Below are 20,645 nucleotides of genomic sequence, written 5' to 3'. Positions count from 1 at the left end.
TATCTTTAAGCAATAAAATCAACATTGATTGTTGTATCAACATTTGTTAAGAAAATTCAACCAAGTATGTTATCTAATTCTTTTGTTTATAATATTGAGAATACTTCTTCTAAGTCTCATAATACTTCTAAGTTTGAGTTTAAGAATAATCTACTTTATTTCAAAGGTTGCTTATATGTTCCAAAATAAAAAGTACATTTATATGTTCTTCAAGCTTGTCACAACTTTCTAGTAGTATGACATTTTGGATACAAGAAGACTTTGAAACTAATATCTATAGATTTAGTAGCAGCAAATATAGAAGGTTGTAAAAGAATTTAGAATTAATATTTAGAGATTTTTAATAACAAAAAATATAAAAGGCTATGAAAGACTTTGTACAATCATGTGATATTTGTTTAAGATCAAAAATTCCTTGTCATAGATCTTATGGACTTTTCCATCTATTGTATATATTAGAATAACCATGGTCTTTTGTTTCTATGGATTTTAATATGGATCATTTAAGTTCAAGCTGATATGACTTTATATTTGTGATCGTAGATCATTTCACCAAAATGGCATATTTTTTATTATATTAAAAATTTATTTTAAGTAAAAAAAATAGTCAAGTTTTTTTTTATAATATCTATTACTATCATAGATTGTCAAAAGATATTATATCAGATAGACGGACACAATTTGTATCAATATTTTGGAGAAATTTCTTTAAGTTATTAAAAATAAATATAAAATTATCTTTATCTTTTTATCTTCAAAGTTATCAATAAATAGAATGGATGAATCAAGTTTTAGAGTAGCATTTGAGATGTACCATCAACTATCATAAAGATGATTGAACAACTCTTTTGCCATTGGTAGAACTTACATACAATAATTTAATACATTTTTCTACTTAAAAAGAATTTTTTTATCAATTATAGTTATTATCTATAATTTGATACTTTTGAATTTTTAAAAGTTGATAATCATGCAACAAGATATTTCACAAATTGTTTGTGAAAGCTATATTAAACAATGAAGGTGTAGTTAAAAGAGGCTCAAGAATGACAAAAGAACAATGTAGATGCCTATTGCAAAGAACAACCATAATTCAACATGGATGATAAGATATGGTTATTTTTTTATAATATTAAGAATATTTGTCCTTGTGACAAATTAGATTATCATATGCTTGGACCTTTTTTATTTGTAAATAAATTAATATCATTACTAATCTATTATACCTATTGGAATCAATGAAGTTCTATCTTTTATTCTATGAGTCTTTTCTTGAATCATATAAGACAATGAATATATTTAATAGAAGATAAGTACCACCTCTTCTTATAGAAGTAGATAATAATGAAGAATTTGAGGTTGAAAAAGTCTTTTAGATTCAATGTGGCACCAAAATAGTTTGGAGTATCTTATACATTGACATAGATATAATATTGGTAAAGACACATGAGAGCCAACCAAAAATTTTCTAAAAGTAGTATAGAAGGTTGATGTTTTTTGTCGAAAATATTCATTAAAATCAAGATAAAAAATAAAAAAATTCCTTATTGTGAAGGAAATAAGGATTGATAAGGATTACATTTTATCTTCTATCATAATTGTGGTTTTTGCATATTCTTAATATTGAAGATAGAGAATTAACAATCGGCAAACTTAACTCAAGAGCTATAGTTTGTTAATTTATTAGACAAGATATTGCAATTGTTACAACTTCTTAGATAATGGAACAAAGATAAAGATCTTCAAAAACAACATTTTTTTTTAAAATAGATACCGAGATATAACATATTTAGTTTTATTACCTAAGTAGAGACTTCAGATATTTGGTAATATTAATAGAGATTAGAACCACCTTTGATGGTGTTTCAAATATTTTATTTGAAAGAAGTTATAAAGGCCTCAACAATGATCAAATATCAAGGTAGACTTCTTGTCCTAATATGGGATATTATTAATGGTTGAGAAGACCTATCAGCTACCTTCAAAAGGAACAAAAATTGAAGTATGTAGCAAATACAATTTGTCACATCAAAGATTTCTTCAACATATGATTACCACTCCTTGTGGAACTTATCTCTAGAAGGAGAGATAGTATGATAGATATAGATATTTACATAGATAAAAAGTATTAGTTAGAAGTTAAATGTAAGTAGATTTGATTATATTTTATGACAAAGCTTCTTAAAAACTTCATAGACATGTATTTGACTTTAAATATATTTTATAATTAATTGGTAGGTTAAAAATAATAAATAATTTTAAAAATAATAAATAATAAATGATTATTTTTTAAATCAAGTATGTATTGATAAATTTTAAGAAAAATATAATATGATAATTAATAAATATTAAAAATTAATCTCTAATAATAAAAATTGGTTTTTTTATTAAAAAATAATAAAAAATTCTAATAGTTTTTTTTTTTTTTTTTTTTTTTCATAGTTTTTCTTTTTACTTCTTTTTAAAGGTGATGTGTGGTTTGATTGATACATTTCAAATTTATACTAACTAAACTTGTGCCATTGTCACAAAATCTTTAATTATATATTATACCCAAGTTCCAACCATTACTTTATAATGACATAGTTGAATGTCATTCTTATGCATAACATCATGTGATCTTTTATAAGTTCTAGTAATAAGGAGCATAGAAAAAAAGACACACTATTGTACATACACAACATTTTTTTTGTGTCTTTCTAGTAATATTGTACATATGGACAATTTTTCTTGGTCAATAGATTGTTGGCTATGGGGTGTCAAATGTGTTGTTGAGAACAAAGACCAAAATTAAATCAGCAATATAGTAGTCGTAGCAAAGAGGGAAGTTTTAGCTTTTATATGTGTTGCATTAATAGTATTATTGTGTATAACAAGATGGTAGTTAGAAAAGAGAAATGGTGAGTTTGAAATGAATTAGAAGACAATCTCTCATAACTTACTTTCCAATAATATTATTGTGAAGTTACTATGTAATAACAATTTAATCAAAATAAATTTTTTTGATGCAAATCCAAATATAATTCGGTCCATGTTAGAAACAAATCTAAAGGTCATGGTCTCAATTATTAATAAAATTCTTGTAGCTATGACTATAGAGATTGATGCAACAGTTACTTAGATTAAGCAAAACATCACTACACATCTTGGTAGTAGTAGTGTCAATATAAATTAAATGTTTTTTTTTATTCTCTTATACATTTTTGAACTCTTTTTAGGTTGATATCGTACTCCTAAAGAAATTATTTAGATTTTAAGTGGACAAAAAAAACCAATAGAATTAAAGTTATGCTTGAAAAAACAAACTTTGAGTGTAGATCTCTAATCTTAAGTCTAGGGATTAAAATTAGAATATTCTTCTTATATGTAGCAAGTACAAAAAAACTATTTCTAAAAAGCTATAATGAAAAATTTACTAATATGACATACCTAACTAAGAAAAATATATAAGCAACGTTGTTGGAATAGAGAGAATTTGTCTCAAGAAAGTATTAGGCTCTTGGATGCTACTAATTGCTCAATCAAGTCTTAAGATAAGAAAGACCAGGTTTGATTATATATATATATATATATCACTTTTAGGTGCTATTACACTAAATATATAAGTCTTAAGTTCCCAAAAACATCCAAAATATGATAAAACCTCTAAATCCTTAAATATCTTTATGGAGTATTATTTTTGAACTTCAAAAACTCATATTTTCCAATCGGACTGTTCAAACACATTCAAATTTTATATGAAGTATTGATGTACTTTTAACAACTATCACAACAAATTTCAATTGAAAATTCATCGAGGATCTTAAGATATCATCAAAATCCTAACAATAGCTTCAAATCCTATTTTTTATACATCTGTGTGTAATTTTCTTCATATCTCACAAACTAAGCATTTAAATGCTACAAAATTTGTATGTATAGCTTTTTAACACAATAATTTACCTTCTTCTACAAGTTTGAAGCAAAAATTTGTTCAAAAACTCAAGATATGGCTCCAACCATTACTATGAATAAAATCACTTACTTACTGCCTTTGATTTGGATGTGCTGACTTTAACTCTCTATAACTTCTTCATCCAAACTCCAAATTCATCAAATAGTGTACATAAAGTATAGTCGAAGAAGTGCTCTCTCTAATCCTAATTGACGATCCTTCGTTGCTCTCTATAAATGTATGTTATGCCCCAAAGAGTGACAGTAGGTATGAAATTGACACCTTAACTTGGAGTACCAATAATTCCTTCATAAAAACTCCAAATCACACAAAATTTGTATCCAATCCGTACTCAAAAACCTAAAATTGTTGATCTTAGCCTCCAAAGCTCGAATAACCTCGAAAGAAAAACCCTAATCCCTAATAAGGCCTTAGGCAGCCCTCTTGAAGCCCATTGGACATGGCCTTCGACTAATAGGAATGAAGATTTCCATTCCTTGCCTTCATCTACCCATGTCTTGTTTTTATCCCTCCCAATAAGCCTCCTACTAGTTATGATTTTCATCTTTAGGCTCTAATCTCCTCTCAAGGCTTCACACTAAACATTTAGGTCCTATAATTTTTTTAAATGCTATAATCAAAAAAGATAAAATTCAAAATAAAGTTTCTTAAATTCACTCTCTTTAAATTAATCTATTAACCACTCTAACATACACCAAGACTTATGAACATATTACATGTTCTAATTAATTTTTGCATACTAAAAATATTTATAATACGACAACATTAGTAGAAGGAAGGCTTACAAAGATAGCAAAGGCCATGGTGTCTTGCGCAAAAGAAGCATGAAGTTTTCTTTTCAAGGTAAATCTGACTTTTTTTTGTGATTGTAGCCAAGACCTTCAAATTCCACTTAATGTAGCACATTTCTAAATATGTATTTCTATCCCACATTAGTGCAACACATATGCTATAAAATTACAACTTTAATGTTGGATTGTATTCTATCTTGAATGTGAGCCAATTTTCTCTCATAAAAACTTCTTATTACAAGACCTTTACAAAAAAATATACATATGATGTTCTACATATATAATGTTCCGCAACAATGCATGCACATGCATACATAATATATGTGCTCTCAAATCTGAAGGAGTTGGTACCTTCTAAATTGCTTATTTGTTAGAAACTTAAATTCACGTTGTCTTCTATAGCTATGCTAAAGTCCCTATAATCATCCAACTATAAAGATACAAGCTACAAAAAGAGAAGAAAAATAAATATGTGTCTTTTTTGCCACACTATTAGCTTATATTCTGGATTGTGCCTCATCCGCATTTATGTTCTCATTAATATAGTCAAAAATTGGATTCAAATATGTACCTTACAAAATCCGATGCCTATTGTCCATTTTCCTTCCCAGCTTGTACCTTACACCTCTTAGGAAAGAGGTTGTAGCCCAATCTATTAAGATTCTTCTTAAATTATTTATATATAAGATTTCTTTAACTAGAACTCTTCCGTTCTTTTTTTCTTAGAATTATTCTAAAATAGCATATTAATCTTAGTTAAAGTCACAATTAATATCTCAATTAATTTCAATTTTAATTCACTTTTGATGAAAATAATGAAACACACAACAAAACAAAGAGGCTTTTTGTCTCTTCTTATTTATCTGTATATTTGTCTTCACTCTTTGAGTGGTTTTATATAAGAGATTTTAAATTTTTGCCACATTTAATATGTAAATATCTAAGAATTTGCAATTGACCTCAATTTCTCTAATTTCAATACTCTATTATATATATGATCAAATATGTTCCAAATTACATCATTAAAATAATATAAAACCTAAAAAGCATGATCTTTGCTTACATGCTGCAAATAAAATTACATCAAGACTTAATGACATAGATTGATAATTCTTTAAAAAATAAATAGAATATATTTAGATAAAATTATGTCAGCATGATTAATGATACTTTAATTAAGTATAAATTTCTACTAAAATTTATAAATATATATATATTTTATTTTACAAAAACAAAATTGAGTAATTAGAGACCTATCATACTATAAATTATTTCATATGTTATATTTATATTAATTTTTCTAATATAGACTAAAAATTATATTTAAAAATATATTTTTTTTATTTCTAATTTTATTCTAAATTATATTCTTATGATCTAATAAACAATCATTTGTTCAAAAATCTCCAAAAAAAAATATATATATATATATATATATATATATTTTTAAAATTCATATTTTTATAAGATTATAATATAATGTTTAAGTTTTTTTAATATAAATTTTAGTTTTTTTTATTGCATTTCATTGAATTGCATTGCATTGTTTAAGTTTCTACTCTTAATTACAACAATAAAAATGTTATTCCTTACAAGGAAAAAAACTAAAATTTATAGATAATTGTATTATAAATAAGTTTTTATTCTTAAAAGCAAGAAAGTAATGTTATTATTAAATACTATACTTATTCTTAATTGTAGATGAAGTTTAAATATTATTTCTAAAGAAGCCATAAAAGATATTAAAACTAGTAGTATTTTATTTTTAAAAACAAAAAATCCTTAATTAATATGCACACAATTCTATCTTATAAATTAAAACTACAAAAACTATAATTTAAAAAAATATATAAAAAAATATAAAAACTTATTTCATATATAGATTTAGAATAGCCTTGGGATCTAAAATCAACTACTCAAATTCTTGGATATATTAGTAATAGAAAAAAAATTGTTGGATTGCTTCAACATATAGAATAAATTTCTAAAGTACTCCTTACGAACTATCTCTCATTATAATAAATTTCTAAAGTACTCCTTACAAACTATCTCTCATTACATGGAATATTAATCAACATTTTAGACATGCTACAATAAAATCTAATTTTGGTAATTTTTTTAAAATAATGTAGTTGGTAGAGCAATCATTGTATATAGTGTCTTATTTTTAAAAATACATATATATGTTTTTATAAAGGTAGAATTTCCAAAATTTCCAACAAAAATTCAAACTATGATAGAATTGTTTTTAATAAATAACATTTAATATCTATATTTGAATAAAACGACATAATCTTTATTTCAAATGCTACAAAGAATAAATTGTAAGAATCATTGATCCAAAAATCGTAAGTGGTACTCTTCTCTAAAAATGTAGTTAAAGCATTATTACCAAGTGAATCAAATATCTAATTGTTCTTAATATTCCGGATATCAACCTGCCTTCACGAACCGGTTTCACACTAAAGCATGAACCTCTTCAGCAGATTTTTGTCGAGTATAAACTTCGTCGAATCTCGTAACCTGTGTGAAGATCGATTTTGAATGCTTACTAAGCGTTGTGGAATCACCGACAGTGTTGTGCAATCGTCACTGCTCAGTTTTTTCTGTTTCGATTTCATTTCTGCGTGCCTGTTAAAGTTTTGGGGCATAGGTTTCGGTGAAGATTTGAGGGGGAACGTGTGCTATGAGTATACTTTTGTTTGATGATTCATCAGGACATTGGATTTCGGGCGATAGAGTTTTATGTTCTGTTTTGTGGGCATGGTGGTGGCTTATAATTCCACGTTTTCTTTTTTCCATAGAAATGGCTCGGAGATTTGGGTATCGAGGAGTTGGAACTGTAGATGTGGTAGCACTGATCAATTCGGCAGACTAATGTTAGGGTTTACAACGCTGCCTGTAAGAACACTACCTTGAAGGTGGAGCACAATTCAGCTGTTTTGGAATTACTATGCATGGATGTACTGCGCGTGCTACAATGACCAGACTGTATCCGTGACTTGAAACTTTTAGGTCGACAGTTGCTGTGAAGGAGACTCGTTTGGGTTGTTCACTATGTTTTCTGATCACTGTGTGCGAATGCACTAGTATACAGCCATTTAAAATCGACATGTTTTTCGTTCCAGGAAAGGTTTGGCGGACTGTGAAGTTTGTTTGTCTCGCTGCGATTGAACGCCTCCCAAAGAAAGTTTATGTAATCTTTCTCTGATGTTGAATTTTAGTGATTATTTCTTTTACAAGAGATGTTGGTTGTTGTAAGGAACTCCCAGGTAGTGTACTAGGTCTGAGCAGTGTATCACCCATGCTGTTCTGATTGCACGACAACATGATTCCCCTTACTTTTTCTTTTCCCAATGATGAGGATGCTGATTAAGTGACAAAGCGACTGATTAAGCGATGTGGTTCGCAGTGTTGGTTAGTGAAGATATGACTTGGTCAACCAGAGTTTAACCTCGGGGCTTTATCATCACAACCAACGGTGCGCCGCTGTGCCCACAGAGCGGTAAGTAAACCCAAAGCTAAGTGAAGAATGATCACGATATCAGGGCTCCGAGCCTGTGCGGCCACCAACTTCTTGCGGAGATTTACGAATCCGTAGTTGATGTTGGAAGCAGATTTTTGTTTTAGGGGATGTTCTTCGCAAGAGGTTCCTATAGTTGCGGTTGTAGCCATAGGTAGGACATTGTTGTCAAATACTTCTGGCAACATTGCCACACCTGATTGCCACCCAAGAAATAGGGAAACAATTTGTTCATTCACATCTATGCGGAACAGGTATTCTACGCGATTATACAAGAAGGGTTTTCGGCAGAGCTTAACTGCATGACTTGTACATATCCATGATCGCCTGCGCAGTGGACATTACCATACCTCGGTTCCATAAGTCCCTCATCGGAGTGGATAAAATGTATGTTTGCCATCACCTAATGTGATCCGAGTGGCGGATACTGAGTCAGGAGCAACCAAGTCTGCCAAGGCACTTCCTGAAACATCCACACAACATCTCAGAAAGAGGGGAAAAGGTTTCTCCCCACACCTATTTGCCAATGAGTTTTCCCAAGCAGACTCTTCAAAATGGATTCGCAGAAACAGTGTCATGCTCCGTCGGGATTGCCATCTAGAAGCACAACGATACCTTGAATCTGCAGTGAGAAAATCCAAGAGTAAAACAAGACTCTTCTCGTTGTGAGAGTATCTGCCACCACAAAACCACCACAAAAGCCCTGAACACACACACACACACACAAGGACTTCCAGCTCCCCTTAAAACAAACAAACAAACAACAGAAGTAGAAAGGTGGGTTCCGCTCACAGTGAGTTGATGGGCGGTCATAGGGCTCCAACGGCATGCTGCTGCTACTACTGCTGCTGCTATGCATGCGATTGGGCCACCGCATTCCCAAAAATCACAGTTTTCATCCGCCAAATAAGAGCCGACTCCGACTGTGTAAAAGTCTTTCGAAGCACGAGAGACGCAACCCCCCGCCTTTGTCGATGCTGCTGCCTATAATATACGGATTTCAATTCAGACAGCAGCACTACCTGCCACCCCTCTCTCAGACACTCTCTCTCTCTCTCTCTCTCTCTCACTGGATCCGGCCGGCACCCCGTCTGCCTGGTCACTACCACATTGGATTTTCCAGCAACAACTATTCCAAATTCATTTCGGCGTGGCCGACGTAAACACGTGAGATGCTCGATGTCCGCTGCGGAGCATGATTAATCCTGCATTGTGTCCGCAGCACATGACATCAATCTCTCCTCGGAGGCCTTCACTCATCTCTTCCTTGTCATTGTGCATCTGTCTGGTGTTTCCTAGTTTTCTGCCGGCTGCCATTGCATTGTCGACGTTGAAATCATCGATTGTGGCTGTGGGGGTAGATTGGGAGCGGGGGTGCTTCAATCCGACCTACTCGACCCTGGGCTTTTGTACAGTCCATGGAACTGAGCCTCACAGTCGCAGCGTTCAGCAGATAGCATTCTGCACACTGGTGGCGAAATTCCTGAGCTGATCATAAAAAGTCTACTTTTCTCGCCGTTCCAGGAGTTCGGTTCAACCGTTAAAGCACCAGCCGCGGCGGACGTTTTCCAGGTCGCTGTTGGAACGAAGTAAAATGGTACCTATTGTGATTGAGTTCGTGAGTAACACCCAGCAGGTGTTGCACGTGACAGTGGGCAACAGCCGATTCAGGGTGAACTTCTCAAAGATCGAGCTGGGCAGCAAACACAGCATGCAGATGGATTACATCGACACTTATCAGGAGTATTGGATAGGGCCTGTCAGAACTGAAAGCGTCCTAGTTTTGACCTCAGACGATTGTTGCGACTTCAAGAGCATCACCATCATCGAAATTAGCGGTAAGTTCACCGCGCACAAGGAGCCCTGGGTTCATTACGCCTCTGAGATGTTGGAGGCAGAAACTGCTCCGCTCGCCGAGAAAGGACGGACCTGCTCAGGGAGGAGGCGGCGGATCAGACTCGGATTGTTTTAGCCAGATCTTGCCATGAAGAACGACGGGATGGGTATTTATGTAGTGATCTCATTTGGGGAATAGAATAAAAATAGTTTTTGACAGAATATCTCTGCTATGACAGAAATATTTTGCATTGTAATATTTGATGTTATTGTCAATAACGAGTATTTTTTTATTGCATATAATTCTCAGCCAAAATTAGTTCTCCTTCTAACAAGAAAAATACTTATATATCTTTTATGAGAGGCTTTATGATTGTCCTAATGGAGCTAAATATTTCTAATTTCCACCAGGTATTGGATAATTCTTAACTCTCTAAAACAAAAAATCTAGCAATAACAACATTGTAATAGAAAAAACTTGTAGCCAACAAAAAAAAATTATTTTAATATTTAAACCTTTATATATTGATTTTCATCTAAAATAAGATAAACCATAAAATTTTAAAAATTAGTCAACATTTTGTTCTATTTTAAACTAAAAATTTAAAATAAGTTGAATAATTTTTAAATTAAAAATTTACTATATGATAGCAAATTTAGAGAAAAAAATTATTTCACATCTGAAATTTCTTTTGTGTCAATTTGATTGAAATAAGAATTTCAATTTTAAGAAAATTATTTTGTGACTTTACTTGGAAAAGAAATTTTAAAAAATAAAAATATAAGTATATAAAACTATGATATTGTCTTGTAATGATTAGTTTTGAAGCAGTTATCAAACTAACATATCATATCTAATCAAAAATAAAAGTTAGAGTTAAATCTTGCTAATAAATATTACTACATTAGAAATAATATTTGAAAAAATAATATTATATTTAATTGCAACATTATTAAAGAATTAAAGAACTCATATGATTAAAGTCAATTTAAATAAAGATATGTATTCAATATATGTTTATATATATATATATATATATATATATATAGATTTTTATTTTTATTTTATGCATCAAAGAACCTATTTTACAAATATTTAAATATTAGTAGTTTTTTAAAATAGTTTTTTTTTGCTCTCATGCTTTCTTGATTCTATGTTTAAAGAATCACTTCACAATATATCATTATCTATTAACATATAAGTTTACAACTTACTAATCTTTTTAACATATTGTATTATTTCTAAATATCTTACCTGCAATTTTTGTAGAAAAAAGAGATATTTGCAAAATAGAGAGCATTAGGGTGTAAAAGATACTAAAATATTTACATATTGCAAAGTTGGTTGAATGTTATATTGCTAAAATAAAATACTATACATATAACTTAGAATGCAATACTTATGATAATAAATAGGTTTTAAAATGTACTAAAAATAAAACTTTGTTATAGTTTACTAAAGCTTAATTCTAAAATTTTAATTATATCTACAATTGAAAGTTTGTTGGTTACTATGCTATTAAAACCACAATAATTTTCTTCACTTTTTAAGATTAATCAAGCAATGTGATATGTGAAATTTCATTATTATAGTATTTTTTTTATATACAAATCAATTACAAAAAATATATATTTAATATTTTTAAATATATATAATTATAGTTATAATTATTTAATAACATAAAAATTAAAATGTCACAATATATTTTCACCTCTAATTGTTTCCAAACTTTAAGAAACAAAATAGCAAACAAAGCTTTAAAATTCATGGAGGATAAAGTGGGTTACTTGGATATCAACCACATTCAGCTATTAATGGAAATGTGATGTGTTAAAATCATACCACACAGAGCCACTCTAATGCCAAGAGAGATGGGTGAATATATGTATATATATATATATATATATATTGGTAGAAACCTATGCAGTTGGTCATGATTTTTTTTATAATTAATAGTTATATTATAATATAAAATAATATTATAATTATAATGAAATAGTAATAGCCTCTATTGGGAGCTTCTAAACTTTACTCCTAGTGATCTTGCACTGCTACTCTCCACGATGTGCACAACAGTATGCAGATTTTGATATCTAGTTGATCCAAAATTGAATTATTGCTTTACTTTTGATGAAAACAATAAGATATGTAACCAATAAATGATGATTTTGCCTCCTCTTGTTTAAACATGTTCTGTATTCTATAAGAGATATTATAATCACAGATAGAAAGAGCCTGAAGTAATTGAAGCAACGAGGTTGTGGATGTTTGCGTCGAAGACTCGCATGCACACGTGCATTGACGGGAGATGGAACACTAGCGTTGACTTCCCCTTCCCCGAAGCAGGAAGCACGCGAGGCAAATTCTCTGGAGTGGACCGCCTCACCAGACTTTGTGCGATGTGGGGCCCATAAAGAAAGTAGGTAGAAACCCAGCCAAACAGTCCAAACAATAACCGAAATCCGTGTGGCCATTGTGTTCCTCGTCGAACATGGTGGGTGCCTCATTCAGCCAACATGGTGCTTGCTATTTTCACCTATGGAACAACGAGAGTTTCGCTAATTAGCAGGTCCGTTGACAATGCGGAGAATCGCACATTACCAAAAGATTTCATTGCAATCATCCCCGTTCAATCCGGACGGCGGTTGTCTGGAATGGTGGGGGGAGAAAAAGAGGACTATATGAATCTCCCAGTCCGTGGTACTTCCCTCGTCCTCTCACCGTCCTTTCGGCACAGATTTCGATACTGTGGCTCCTTCGTCTGCGCAGTCAAGCGTAGCGTTCATAACTTCCCTTAGGAGAGAGGTTATCTATCATATATTGAGTTCGGCCAAAACCACAAGTATCAGCCTGACTCAGCTGCGTGGCCACTCGTTTCTTGTAAGTGTACCCCATCTCTTGTAACTGTTGCTTGTCTCGTGACTGTTACAGCAGTGTTGAGGATTCAATCCGCAACTTCCACCCAGCCCCATGCAATCGCCCGGCATTGCTCTTGGCAGAAAGAGAGTGCTTTCGAGGTACGTGAGACTGGGCTCATTCAGGTCTGTCAACGAGTTATTAGAATGCCAGGACTTTGGTGTGGCTAACTATTGTCACACATTGGGTCGAATCTTAACTTCGGGAGCAGGAATGCCGTCTTTGGTAGAACTATTTAGAGGATTGGGTCTAAGGAATTTGGATGTGAACAATGCACTCAAAAGACTCGTGCGGATCATCTCAAACACAGACATAAATTATCCCCTTTCATTCCATTTGTTGTTCGTAACTGATGTTACATTTTTACGATGGCAGGTGCACCCCAAAGATGAGCGGCCTAACTCGTGTGGAGGTCACTTTTGTCATGTTTGTTGCTACGCTGGTTATACCGTCGGTGCTTGGAATGCCGGTTGGATGGCGCGATGCGCACATCACCTATTACGGGTCACCTAACGGTGGAGGAACACAGGGTGGCGCTTGCGCGTATCAGAACACATTCTCGCTGGGCTACGGTGCCATGACTGCGGCGTTGAGCTCGCCTTTGTTTGAGGGTGGAGCGGCTTGTGGGGCTTGCTACCAGCTTCAGTGCAAACGAGTGCAAGAAACCCGTACTGTGAAGAACTGGTGCTGGAGTTATTCTCGAACCATCACCATCACTGCCACTAACCTCTGTCCACCAGGCTCTGCCGGGGCGTGGTGCGACCCTCCAAGGCACCATTTCGACTTGACAATGCCTGCCTTCCTAACCCTGGCGAGACGTGAAGGTGGTGTGGCTCCAGTGCTATACAGAAGGTACATTACCGCGCTTTTGCCAATCTATGGTGTTGGTCTGGTGCAGAATCTTAGAATTTTGTGCACATACGCATTTGGTACAATATTTGAAACTTGAATCAACCTTACTTCCAAGAAATAGCTAAATACAGTCTGTGGGTGCAGGGTTAAATGTGTCAAACGCGGTGGAATTCGGTTCACCATAGGAGGCAATCCTTGGTTTCTGATGATCCTCATCCACAACGTCGCTGGCGCAGGCGATGTAAGGGCCGTTAGAATCAAGACCCCGTCCACTGACTGGATTCCCATGTACCGCAACTGGGGTGCGTTGTGGACAGTACAAAGGAAACTCAGCGGGCCCCTCTCATTTCAGATCACTGCCGGCGACCGCCGTCAAATCACCATCAACAGTGCAGTAGGCAATGCATGGAAGTTTGGACAAACCTGGGAGGGCCACAACTTCCGCTGATATCAACCTGATGCTAGGAATTTCTCATGGGCTTGTGACAGTGCTTACAGGAGCGGTCCACCCAGACGATCGAAAATCGTCCCGTTTAGTGAAACTTGATTTCGTATCAGTTCCACGCTGACGCTGGGATTATACTGCCTTTGAAATACGGTAGTTTGTGTGAAGTAGGTACATTTTAGTTGAAGATGGATGAGCAGTGCTGATCAAATGTCTGCCGCCATTCACTGGATACGAACTTGTTCTGCTCATTGCTCATGTGATGCGGTTGTCGTATGTTTAGAAGCAGTAAAGCAGTCGTAAATAAAGTCATGGATACTATCATCTCATCTGTGCACAAGCTTTTCATAACTTGACATTTTGTGCGAATGAGTCCATTGTTTGTGTGCTCTAAGTAATTGAGGTCACGTGATTGGTTCAAAAGTGTTAAGTTCGTAATATTTTCCCACGGCAAAGATTTGCTGACCCGCCTTAATGGCTTAGACCTGAATGAACTCACGACGTACTTGGACTGTAACGAGAACGCTATGACCTGAAGCGACCGATGCTAACCAAACAATGCTACGACCACGGAGAACCGCACCCTAACGCCAGATTGCTCGTTCAACTTAGCCTCGAACCAAGACTTCCATACTTTCTTGCACTGTATTAGTGGTGATAGAAATGATTGGAATTACCACTAGCAACATTTCATGGCATGAGAATCACGCAGCTGATCCACATTGCAGGCGATGATAGCGACCGATGCCTTATCAACCTCGGCAGATCATAGTGCAGATAATCCTAGTCATGAAGAATTGTGGACGATATCGCAACGACTAAAACCAAGAGAATCGGCACTCAGGAGGGTAGGTGCGTCTAAAAGCAGTGGTGTCGAATCAAAAAAGGGGCCAACAATAATTGAGTCAATCGGAGACCAGGCACCGCATTTGCATTTGAATCTCTGAATGTCGACAGGTTTGCTGCCGAGGGGATGAGTAGTGTACTCCGTTTTGAACAATCGGGACCCAGTTAATTGCATGAGTTCATCCGTCGAGGAAGAACCCTGCCACGCGTCCGCCGGAGGTGGACCCCCCTGGGCTGACTTGGCCTACAGAGCATTAGCCATTTCAGTAGTTGTCCAGAATATGTTGCTGTGGGCGTCGTTCATGGACAGCAACGCGAATGGCCCTGTAGCAAGATGTACCTGTAAACGCACTGTGCATGTTACAGCACTTTGCTAAAACTCCCACCCTCTTATTTGAAAACCCACCATCCTTCTTAAATCTGAGGATGAAGGTGAGAGTCCCATAACATCTTTCACAGCCTCGATTGGAGGTTGATGAAGATCTCCGCATTATGAGGATCGAGAGAATAGGCCTGAAAGGTGGTCGGTGCTGCGCGGCTGCAGCCGTGCTTAAACAATAAAGACCATGTGGAAACATGGTTACTGAATGCAACGCTGATGATCTGAGATTTTCTTTTCTAGAGTTATTTTTAGGGTTCCACTGTGGTGACTTGTGCAGAGCGTGTCAAAGATTGCGCCTTTTAGCGAGGAGAGGATCCTATGGTGGGGGAAGTAGAACAAAGCAATGGGTAGAGGTACCACCCAATGTCTTCACAGGAAGAACTTGCAATGACGGCATTGTACACTGCTTTCGGGAGTCACGGCAACCAACATCCAGCAGGAAAACCCCCTAGTGAATCAACTTGCTTATGTGTATGCAGGCAGACGGGAAGTATTTCTGCTTAGAACTAAATCAATACAAGTAGCCACAGATGTATATAATTCATGTTGAAATGGACCATTTATCTGTCCATGTGGATATGAGAGACACCGAGAAAATTCTTTGATTTCAATGACAATGATGTAAGCTTTGGAATTTCTTACAACAGATTAACATGCAACACACAATCATGACATCTAGAATTAATAAGAGATTGCAAAATTTAAGTAACAAGTTATGTAATTGTGTGGTAAGGTCCAAGATGCCCTCAACTTAAACATCTTTAGTCCAAATTAACATGTGAAGTAGACGTCAAAATTTGAAAACTGATCTAAAAAAACATAATGGAGTCAATCGATCTTCTTCTTCTAATGAAGTTCTTTTTGTTTTAATAACACCATATTTCTAAACTATTCTAAAAATCTAAATTATATTATTGCAAGAATTCAATGATAGCAACCATGCAAGGATCAATAGATATGTCACAATAAGGTATGAGAAAAAATAAAGTAGTTATAGAAGGATCTAAATTGAGTAGCAAGTGGTAAAAGAATGTTTTTTTTAGTTCTACTAAAGTATACATAAGGCCCTTGTCTTACATGCCATAATACATAAGTCCAACTTGCAAAGCATATAGAAGGCTTTTAGCAAGGCCCTTCTTTCTTCTACCAAATAGTCTTGTAATAATTCATTACAAAAAACCATATTTAAGAAGAGCAGATGCTATTTGTCAGAGCATGGATCATAACAAAATTCTAAAGAAGCAATACACTCTTCTGACACTTAAAGAGAGACAAGAAACAATTCAAAGATAGATATAAGATATAAATTAATAGAAGTAATTCTAAATATAAAGAGATTAGAGACTCTTAAACTAATACAAGTTAAGAAAGATATTAACAAGAGTGAAGAAGGCCTCATTCTTGCCTCTATATATATTATTTACTAAAGAACTATATGACAATGTATCACGGATATATACATTGATCTCAATAATTACTTATATAATTAGGTAGAAATAGATAAATACAAATTAATTTCATAAAGTCTTTTTAAGAAGCTTCTTAGAAGCTTCATAGATACAATTTTGACTTTAGATGTGTTTGTAGGTCAGAAACTTGGCCAATAAGTTAATCATGTGTTGGTAGCTTGTGGAACAAGTTAACTCCATATAATAGCTTGTAGAACAAATTAAACATGTGGCGTGTACATAGATAACTTGTCTTACAACTTAAGACATGTGGCTAGCAAAGTCAATATATTTTGGAGGTCCTATAAGACATTGCGATGTAGCTCCGAGTTAAGAATATATATGGAACAAGAATGAAGCCTTCTTTACTCTTGTCAATGTTGTTTTAGTCCTTAGTCTTGTTTCAAGACTTTCTAGTCTTTTTATTTTTGGTAATATCCATTTTAGTTAATATTACATTACCCTTGGAGTGACTTTCTAGTTTTCTTTAGTGAAACAAGAATGTATCAAGAATTCTCTTTCTTTGAGATTCATATCCCTGAAAATTTGACAAAAGTTCTAACATATTGTTTCTACCTTGTTTTAGAAGTGAGTGGATTATCACACTTTTATTGTTGTCTTTTAAAGATTGTAGACTACCAACCTTTTAAACAAAAAAATCTTATTTTTTAACACTGATCTTTCCTTAAAGAGAGTGAATTATCTTTCTTTGTAGAAATTTTTATTAGAAGTTGTGGATTACCTTCCTCTAATTTCTCTTTTTTGGATTTATTTGAATTGCTTATAGAATGAAAGATTATGGATGTTACTCCTAGCGGAAGTGAGAATAGATTTGCAACTATTGTAAATCTTCATGAGCTTGTCAATACTCTTAGAGTGGAAATCTCATGTATTTCTAATAAGAATAATGGAGGTATTATGCCTACACCTATTGAAAAAGTTTAGAATCTGCGACAAAAAGTTGTGCAATTAAAGGAAGCAAGTAGATTTACCTCACAACCAAATCTAGGGAGTTTTACTTCTACATGTATGACGGCAGTAAGGATTAGTATGCTTGAGAAGGTTAATGGAACAAGATCAAAATTTTGAAGATTTTTGCAACAAGTCAAGCTCTATCTAAGGTTGCATCCTTTCCAATACCCTGATGGATTTACTCAAGTTGGATTTATATGCACACTTCTATCAAAAAGTGCTCTCTCTTGGTTTTCACCTTTAATGGAAAAAAGATTTGTGACTCCTTTATGATTTGAATTCATCCTTAGAAGTGTTTACGGCCACATTTGAGGAAAACGATCAAGAATGAGTAGTAGAAATCAAATTCTTATCTTTATGATAAGGATCACGATCAGCTACCACATATGCTACTGAATTCAAAATCTGGCTTGCAATATAGACTAGAATGACAAAGAACTTTTCAATCAATTTTGATATGGATTAAAAGATAGTGTCAAATATTTGTTATTCAGAATGCCAAAAGTAAAATCTTTAGAATGATTTATTGCTTAAGCCATTGCATACAATAATCGATTATTTGAAAGGCATCAAGAACAAAGACTTAGCTCAAGAGGAATAAGGCAAGTAATGGCAGCAACTTCCAAGTTTTTTGAAACGTATTCATCAAGGTCGGAACCAATGCAAATTGATACGATACATTTTAAACATCTTATAGAGCAGGAAAAGACTCAATGTTGCCAAAAGGATTTGTGTTTATATTGTAGAGAAACTAAGTAGAGTGCTCAACATTGTCCAAAGAAGCAATGAAATTACAAAATAAGGAGTATAATTACCAAAGAAGATAATGTATTAAAAAACGAGTTTCTCCAGCTACAATAGGGATCATGTGTAATACCTAGTAAAGGTCCTATTCTCTCCTCAGATCCCTCACCTTGTTTTATAATAGATGTATGTTTAGGACCTAAAAATTACAAAATCTTTGCCTAAATAGATTCAGGAGCCTCAACCTATTTTATAGATGAAGATTTTGTCAAAAATCAAAAAAATACCTCTAGTTAAGAAAACTAAATCCGTACATGTAGAAGTCATAAATGGTCTTTTATTGTCTTTTGGAAATATTATCCATGAGATTGTTCCTTTAGATACAACAATTATAGGTCATAACAGTGTAGTAGTATTTTATGTAATAAGATCTTCTTCTAATCTGGTTATTTTAGGATTATCATGACTAGAAAAATATAATCCTCAAATAGATTGGATTTCTTGTAATCTTAACTTTTGTGGTAGTAAAATTGAAGATTGAGTTAGTGAAGTAGAAGCGCAAAAATCTAATACATCCAAATCTTTACTGGTAGGTGTAAGAGCTTTTATACATGCTACAAAAGAAAGATTATCTTTTGCTATATATGCTACATCCATTTCTAATGGTGAAAAAACGTCAAGTGGTATTCCTAGCCAATATGAAGAATTTCAAGATGTATTTGAAAAGAAGAATGCAGATATTCTTCCAAAACATCGACCTTATAATTATTCAATTAATTTATAAGAAAGAGCTCAACCACCATTCGGACCAATCTATAGCTTATCATAGAATGAGTTGGCTGCATTAAAAGAGTAAATTGATGAGAACTTGGCAAAGAACTACAAACACTACTCTAAATTTCCAACTGAAGCTCCCATCTTATTTGTGAAGAAGAAAGATGGATCTTTGCGGATGTTTGTGGATTACTAAGGGCCCAATAAGATCAAGATCAAGAATAGATATCCTTTGCTTTTGATTTTAAGACTTCTTGATCAAATCAATCAAGCAAAGATCTATACCAAAATAGATCTACAAGGAGCATACAACTTAGTTCGTATCAAAGAAGGAGATGAATGGAAGACTTCTTTTTGAACTAGATATGGACATTTTGAATATAATGTCATGCCTTTTGGATTCACAAATGTATAGGTTGCTTTTCAATATCTTATGAATGATGTTTTTTGTAAGTTTCTAGATGATTTTGTTGTTTGTTATTTAGACGACATTCTAATCGACTCTAAAAATATAGAGAAACATGAACTTCATATTTGTTGTATATTATAGAAACTTAAAGATACAAGATTATATGCCAAGTTGAAAAAGTGTATATTCCACACTACTTAAGTTGACTTTTTAGGATACATGATTTCTAACAAAGGCCTTATGATGGATCCCAAGAAGGTCCAAACTATTATAGATTGAAAGATTCTAAGACTAATACAAGATGTGCAATACTTTTTAGGCTTTGCTAATTGCTACCAAATCTCCATCAAGAACTTTTTTCAAGTTACAACTCCACTTACAAGTTTGACTTATAAAGACAAATTTAAGTGGAATAAAGAAAAAAAAGCATCATTTGATGCTTTAAAGAAAGAGTTTACTTCTGTACCAATCTTGTATTGTGTCAATTTTTCTAAGACATTTTTTGTGAAAACAGACATATCAAACTTTATTATGTATGTCATTTTGTCACAAATGGGAACAAATGATAAACTACATCAATAGCTTTCCATTCTAAGAAATTTTTAATAGCCGAGATTAATTATGAGATCTATGATAAAGATCCTTACAATTGTGGATTCATTTTAAAAATGGCGTCATTATCTAAAAGACGCCTCAAGTCCAATTACCATGTATATTTTGAAAAAGAAATTGGAATGGCTATTGCTAAAAG

At 33.4% G+C, this 20,645-nt stretch overlaps 1 protein-coding gene and 2 long non-coding RNA genes across 3 annotated transcripts; 2 read left to right on the top strand and 1 right to left on the bottom strand.

Annotated features, from left to right (window-relative positions):
- Positions 1–3,711: 3,711 nt before the first annotated feature.
- On the bottom strand, positions 3,712–5,899 carry LOC141045661 (uncharacterized). The gene is made up of 4 exons (XR_012217960.2): positions 5,318–5,899; positions 5,098–5,191; positions 4,741–4,834; positions 3,712–4,479 (listed from the first exon to the last, which is right to left on the bottom strand). It is a non-coding gene; the product is annotated as an uncharacterized LOC141045661 (long non-coding RNA).
- Positions 5,900–7,276: 1,377 nt separating this feature from the next.
- Positions 7,277–8,511, top strand: LOC112285062 (uncharacterized). Its single transcript, XR_016504171.1, has 2 exons — positions 7,277–7,942; positions 8,159–8,511. It is a non-coding gene; the product is annotated as an uncharacterized LOC112285062 (long non-coding RNA).
- A 4,716-nt stretch (positions 8,512–13,227) lies between these two features.
- Positions 13,228–14,665, top strand: LOC112285133 (expansin-A4). Its single transcript, XM_073535488.2, has 2 exons — positions 13,228–13,874; positions 14,019–14,665. The coding sequence occupies exons 1-2, from the start codon at positions 13,375–13,377 to the stop codon at positions 14,320–14,322; spliced, it is 804 nt and encodes a 267-aa protein (XP_073391589.2). The 5' UTR covers positions 13,228–13,374; the 3' UTR covers positions 14,323–14,665.
- Positions 14,666–20,645: the final 5,980 nt, after the last annotated feature.

This window comes from Physcomitrium patens, chromosome 7, assembly GCF_059467195.1.
Source record: "Physcomitrium patens ecotype Gransden chromosome 7, ASM5946719v1, whole genome shotgun sequence".
NCBI lineage: Eukaryota > Viridiplantae > Streptophyta > Bryopsida > Funariales > Funariaceae > Physcomitrium > Physcomitrium patens.
The sequence above is the reverse complement of the archived record's forward strand: the minus strand, read 5'-3'. Positions and strand labels throughout refer to the sequence as shown.